Source organism: Pteropus alecto, unplaced genomic scaffold, assembly GCF_000325575.1.
Source record: "Pteropus alecto unplaced genomic scaffold, ASM32557v1 scaffold14, whole genome shotgun sequence".
Lineage (NCBI taxonomy): Eukaryota > Metazoa > Chordata > Mammalia > Chiroptera > Pteropodidae > Pteropus > Pteropus alecto.
Window position 1 is genome coordinate 18,582,596 of NW_006436810.1, and position 5,738 is coordinate 18,588,333.

General features: G+C 54.6%; 1 protein-coding gene across 1 annotated transcript in view; it reads left to right on the forward strand.

The window, feature by feature from the left end:
• The window catches only part of ATP9B (ATPase phospholipid transporting 9B (putative)), a 181,745-nt gene that overhangs the window by 157,174 nt on the left and 18,833 nt on the right, over positions 1–5,738 (forward strand). The window contains exons 21-23 of the mRNA XM_025048153.1: positions 1,347–1,430; positions 1,701–1,871; positions 4,122–4,220. Coding sequence (XP_024903921.1) covers positions 1,347–1,430; positions 1,701–1,871; positions 4,122–4,220 — 354 coding nt within the window. The remainder of the gene's footprint in view (positions 1–1,346; positions 1,431–1,700; positions 1,872–4,121; positions 4,221–5,738) is intronic.

A 5,738-nucleotide genomic window follows, 5' to 3' on the forward strand; every position in this document is an offset into this window, starting at 1 on the left:
CATTCCTGCCCTATGCAGTGCGGGTTTTCCACTTGCATCTTATGCACAGGACGTCAGGCACTCAGAGTCACGGTCCCCTCGGTGGCCGTGACTGACATTCGTGTGCTGGAGCTGCCACATGCAGAGCTGTCACCGTGCCTCCGTGCCCACGGCGGCCATCAGCGGGAGCACTGCACACCCAAGTTCACGGGCGCTTGACTGCCTCTCCCTAAAAAAGTAGCCCGTTTGTTTGCGATGTGTTTGCTTTAGTGCGCGATCGCGTCATCAGCTCCACGGGCACTTTTCAACGCACGTTGGAGATGCCGTTTTGGACCGGTGGTTCTCTAGCTGTCATCAGAATCCTGCATCCCTTGGTATTTGCTGAAATTACCTTCACGAGATCCCACCCCTGTCCCCAGTGTCCTGACAGTAGAGCACGCCTTGGCACTGCCCACTGGAGCCCTGAGCCCACCTCACACCCTGGACCAGGCGGGGAACGTGGGCCAGGTGGGGCGCCCCGACCCAGGTGACGTGCCTGCCTCGGTCTCTGTGGTGGCCACAAGTGCCCCCGCCAGGCCAGAATGCGGGCGCTTGGAGCTTTCAGGACATCGTCGGAATTGGACGCAGTTTGAAGTGGATGAGAAAGGGGTGGGGCGGGGCATCGGTACAGGTCTTTGGGGGCCGACAGTGGCCTAGGGGAGCTGTGCCTGTTTAGACGAGAGTAGTTTCAAACTGGATTATTGGGAAGGTGTTCATCACGCCGTGGCCCACATTTCATTTTTCATAAAAATACGTTGTTCTGAAATGTTCCATCACCCGCCACACAGCCAGGGGAGCTTACTGTTTCCCAAACCCACCCCCGCATCAGCATCCGGCCTTCATATATCACAGAAGACAGCCTAGTGTCAGCGTGGAGACTAGTGTAGTGCAAGTGTTCGTGGCACCATTTTTGGAAGTCTGATTTGAGGGGGACTTGTCATCCGGGAGCTGCACTGTGACACACACTCCATGCTGTGCCTTCGCTTCTCGTCCTTAGGCCAGGAAGAGCAGCGACACCCTGCTGGCTGGGTGTGCGGTCAGACCAGGTGTGCGGGGCCAGCCGCCTCTGTGGAGTGCACCTGCACACATGCACACATATGCACAAACCTGCACACACGCATGCGCACATGAACATGCCTACCCACATGCACACACCTACACATGCACACACACGGATCTCAGGGGAGGGGCCTGGAACCACCCCAGCCGCCCTCAGGCCTGTGCGCGTGGGCGGGGGTCGGCGGGTGGGTGAGCAGAGCACAGGCGTGCCCACAGAGTGGTGCCGAGGCCGAGGCCAGGGCCGCGTGTGACTTGTCCCCCCTTTCCAGTGTGGAAACATGGCCCGCGAAGGGCTGCGCACGCTCGTGGTCGCGAAGAGGGTGCTCACGGAGGAGCAGTACCAGGACTTCGAGGTGAGCGGCAACCCCCACCCTCGCCCGCCACCCCTTGGAGGGCGCCCGCGGGAGTGAGCCCTCCCCACACGGGCGCGTGGACGGTGGTGTGGCGTCAGGCCCACGTGCGTCCGCAGACTGAGCGTGAGGTCACTCTCCAGATTGCACGCTTCCCCGTGTGCAGCGAGTGTGTGGCAGTGCAGCATATCTGTCCCATCGACACACTCAGGCCAGGGGTGCTTGCACACGTGGGACACGCACACACGTACACAGCCGTCTCTCTGTCCTCAGAGCCGCTACACTCAGGCCAAGCTGAGCGTGCACGACCGGACACTCAAGGTGGCAGCAGTGGTGGAGAGCTTGGAGCGGGAGATGCAGCTGCTGTGCGTGACGGGCGTGGAGGACCGGCTGCAGGCGGACGTGCGGCCCACCCTGGAGATGCTGCGGAACGCGGGCATCAAGGTACAGCGCGGCCAGAGCCTGGCCCGGTGGCACAGGCCGGGTGACGCAGGGCCAGGTGACTGCAGAGCCAGGTGGCACAGTGCGGTGACACAGGGCCCAGTAACACACGGCCCTGTGACATGGTGCTGGGTGACATGGGGCCGGGTGACTGCAGAGCCGGGTGACCTATTTAGCCCAGTGATGGCAAAGCCGGGTGACACATAGCCCAGTGACTGCAGAGCCAGGTGACACACAGCCCAGTGATGGCAGAACCGGGTGACACACGGCTTGGTGATGGCAGAGCCAAGTGACGCACCCGGCTGCTTCCCTGGCGCATGCTCTGTGACGTCTGGCAAGGGGTGTGAGGGCTTTGTGGCGGCAGCCTCGCTGGGCCTCTTGCCCACGTGTTCCCGGCGAGGAGGCCTGGGGGACAGTGCGGCCTGTGCCCCTCTGGAAGGCGCACATGTCCCTCCACATCTGCACGCATTTCCCCAGGGCTGCATGGCCACCAGCCGGGCTTCCTCCGGCTGCCACCCCCCACCCCCACCCAGCTCTGTCCTTCCTTCATGTACCCGCAACCCCGCAACCTCTGCCTGCCCACAGCCCCGCACCATCCCCAGGGGCTTCCTGACCGGCTTGGGAGAGCAAGGAGACCCACTGGCAAGCCTGCCCACTGCGACCCAGAGCTTTCTGTTGGACAAGACCAGGTGTCCAGCAGGCTGCTCCCGGCCTGCTCTCCTCGTCCATTTTGTTTGTCGGGCTGTCTGTCCCCCGTGACCACTGGCTCAGTGCTTGGGCTCTGCTGGGGGTCTGTCCAGCCCTCCTTGCCTCTGACGTGTCCCCATCAGCGCAGGGGAAATCGGCACTTCCTGGCTGAAGTCTTAGCTTTTCAGACAACTTCCTGCCTTCTGAGGCAGTTCAGGGACAAAATGGGTGAGAAAATGCATTTCAGCGCCGCCCAAGGTTTGGGGCTTCCATTTGTGAGAACGATAAGAGTGCGGCTGCTTTTAGCAGACAGACGTGTGGACAGCTGGGCAGAGGCGGAGTGGAGAGCAACGGAGGCCAAGTGCGCCTGACTTCAGTCGGGAACGGGCAGCAGGTTCGCGGACGCATGGGGCCTGCACGGGGTGCGCCATGCTGGCTCCTGGGGTCTGGGCCAACCCGCTGACAGCCTGGCGGCAGCTCAGCCTTGCAGGACGCTGTCAGGAGGGAGCTCAGAGCTACAAGCGCACTTCAGACTCGAAGCGTGTCGATCGTCTACACCTGATCGTGTGGGTGAGGAAAGGCGGTTCATTTGAAGTAGACGACCCGCTCATTTTACTGTGATTTTTCGTAGACTTCAAATCGATCTGTATCTTAACCGTCCGTGTTAGATTAGTGACGTATCAAAGTAACAAGCGTCTCTCGTGTGAAGGTTTGGGTATTTATGTCAGTTCCTTGCTAAGCTCTGAGCGCTTTTCTGGGGTTCCTGACGAGACTCTCTAGCTGCCCCCGCGCTGTGGGCGTCTGCCCAGGGACTGGCCTCCGCACGGGCGGTGCCGGACGGCCACACCGGGTCACCCCAGAACCGCGTGCGGGCTGGGAGGGCTCTGCTGCGCCCAGCGATCCGCCCTGTTCGGTGTCACGCCCCGCGCTTGCTCTCTGTAGACGAGGGCTGTTTAAGAACGTAGCACGCGCGTGTGTGTGTGCTCTTAGGTAAAAGCGGTGGTTGGGGGCGCATTTTGTTAGATGCAGCTGGAAACCCTCTGCCCCATTTCCCAGCTCTGAGCCTAAACATCACTTGGCTCTCACGCGTTTGAGCTAAGCAAGTCGGCAGACTTCTGTATTGCGGTTAAATGTACGTGATGGAAAATCGATCCTCTGAACTGTCCTGTCCACAGCTCACCTTGCCGTCCCCGCCGCCATCTCCAGGACTCCGTCCCCATCAAACAAAGCTCCCAGCCCCCGGCACCTACCCGTCTACTTTCTGTCCCTAGGAACGTGACGACTCTAGGGACCTCCTCGGAGTGGACTCATACAGCATTCGCCCTTTTGCGACGGGCTTATTTCTCGGAGCGTGGTGTCCTCACTCTTCGTCCCCGTTGTATGTCGCGTGTGCCACATGTTGCTTGCCCATCCATCCGTCGCTGGACACTCGGTGCTTCCACGTTTTGGATCATGTGAACAGTGATGCTGTAAACACGGGCCTGTAGACATCTGTTCAAGGAGAGACGCTCTTAAGAGCTGAAAGTGTAATGGTGTTGAAGTTCACGCATTCACATTGTCCCCTAGATATGGATGCTGACGGGCGATAAACTCGAGACAGCGACCTGCATCGCCAAGAGTTCACACTTGGTGTCCAGAACGCAGGACACCCACATCTTCAGACCGGTACGTGCATGTCTCACGCACTTGAGATTCTAAATGTCCGATCTCACAATGAAATCTCTGGGTTTCGTGAGGATGTATATGCAGTTACTTAGTAATTACTGAATATCTGTTTTAAAAGAGGAATATTATAATTTCCTGACTCTTTATAACAACGTGTTAAAAATAAATTTCCATTAGTTACATGCATTAAATGTAATCAAAAAGCTGTTTTTTGATAGTGAAACAAGGTCTAAATTCAAAAGTATTTTTCTGTTATATTGTTAGAATGATTTATACAACTAAATGTCTTTTAAAATAGACATGCTGTCTGCAGCCATAGCACCCTGAACGCGCCCGATCTCATGTGATCTCATAAAATAGACACACTGCATTCATTTTCTATTCAATTTATGAAAGTGCATATTGAGAAAAATTACATTTCTCTATTAGTTATACACATCATGTGTGGTCCAGAAGCTGCTTTTGTGAAACAAACTCTAAATACAAAGTAAGAATATGTTTTTAACCTACCACCTTTTCGCATCAAATGCTCTTCCTTAGTTCAAAGAAAATTAATAGAAATGATCAAAATTTATGTGTTTACTGTACACATTAGTTATGACTGAATGTAGTTCAAACAAAAAATAAAAGTTTCTTGGGTCCTGATTGATGGTGGATGAGCAGACATTGCATGTCTGTGTCTGTTCTAAATGAAGCACTTGCACCTACAGAAATAGTTATTTGAATATAATTTACATGTAAATGTAGTTTATTTCAAAGCATCAGAATCGCAAATTAGGCCCTGCAGACTACTATTTGCAATTAAATTATTAATGATTCTGATAAAACTTCAGATCAATTTTTGTTGACTTTTCAGTGTTACAGCACCACAAATTAAAATTTCCATAATAAAACCTACCTATTTAAAGATGAGTCAGATTAATTTGGACCGCATGAGACTTTTAATTTATTTCAGTCCTGTAATACATCATTTCTTTTATGCTCCATAAAACCTCCACAGAAAGAATGTATAAAACTAGTGGGTTGGTTTCTGAAATGTTTTCACTCCAAAATTAATGATATTTCAAGATCAAGATTTGATTTTATTCTTTTAAATCATTTAATCCTTCACGTATTCTGGTCACTCACACTAACAAAATAAGTTGAAACCTGTGGCAGAGGCAACAGAAGCCATTTTATAAAAGCACACATTATGGAAAGAGGCATCTTTCCGTAAAGCTCTGATTGAGATGGCCTGCGCCTCTGCGGTGTGGCCTGCGGAACCCTCTCCTGGGCGCTGGCGCTGGCTGCAGGGAAACGAAACTGTGACCTGGTGTCCCCACCACGCTGTCACTGTGGAAACAGCGGGACTGTCAGTGAATGGTTGTCGTTGGTCTCACAGGAGGTGGGGAGGTGGGGAGGGAGGGCACGGGAGGTGTGAGCGCAGGGCCAGTCTGCTGCCTCTGACAGGCCGCGTCCTCCGCTGGCCGCACAGGGTTGCGCTGGCACGCTGTCCCCGCCCTTCGCCGGGAGCGTCGT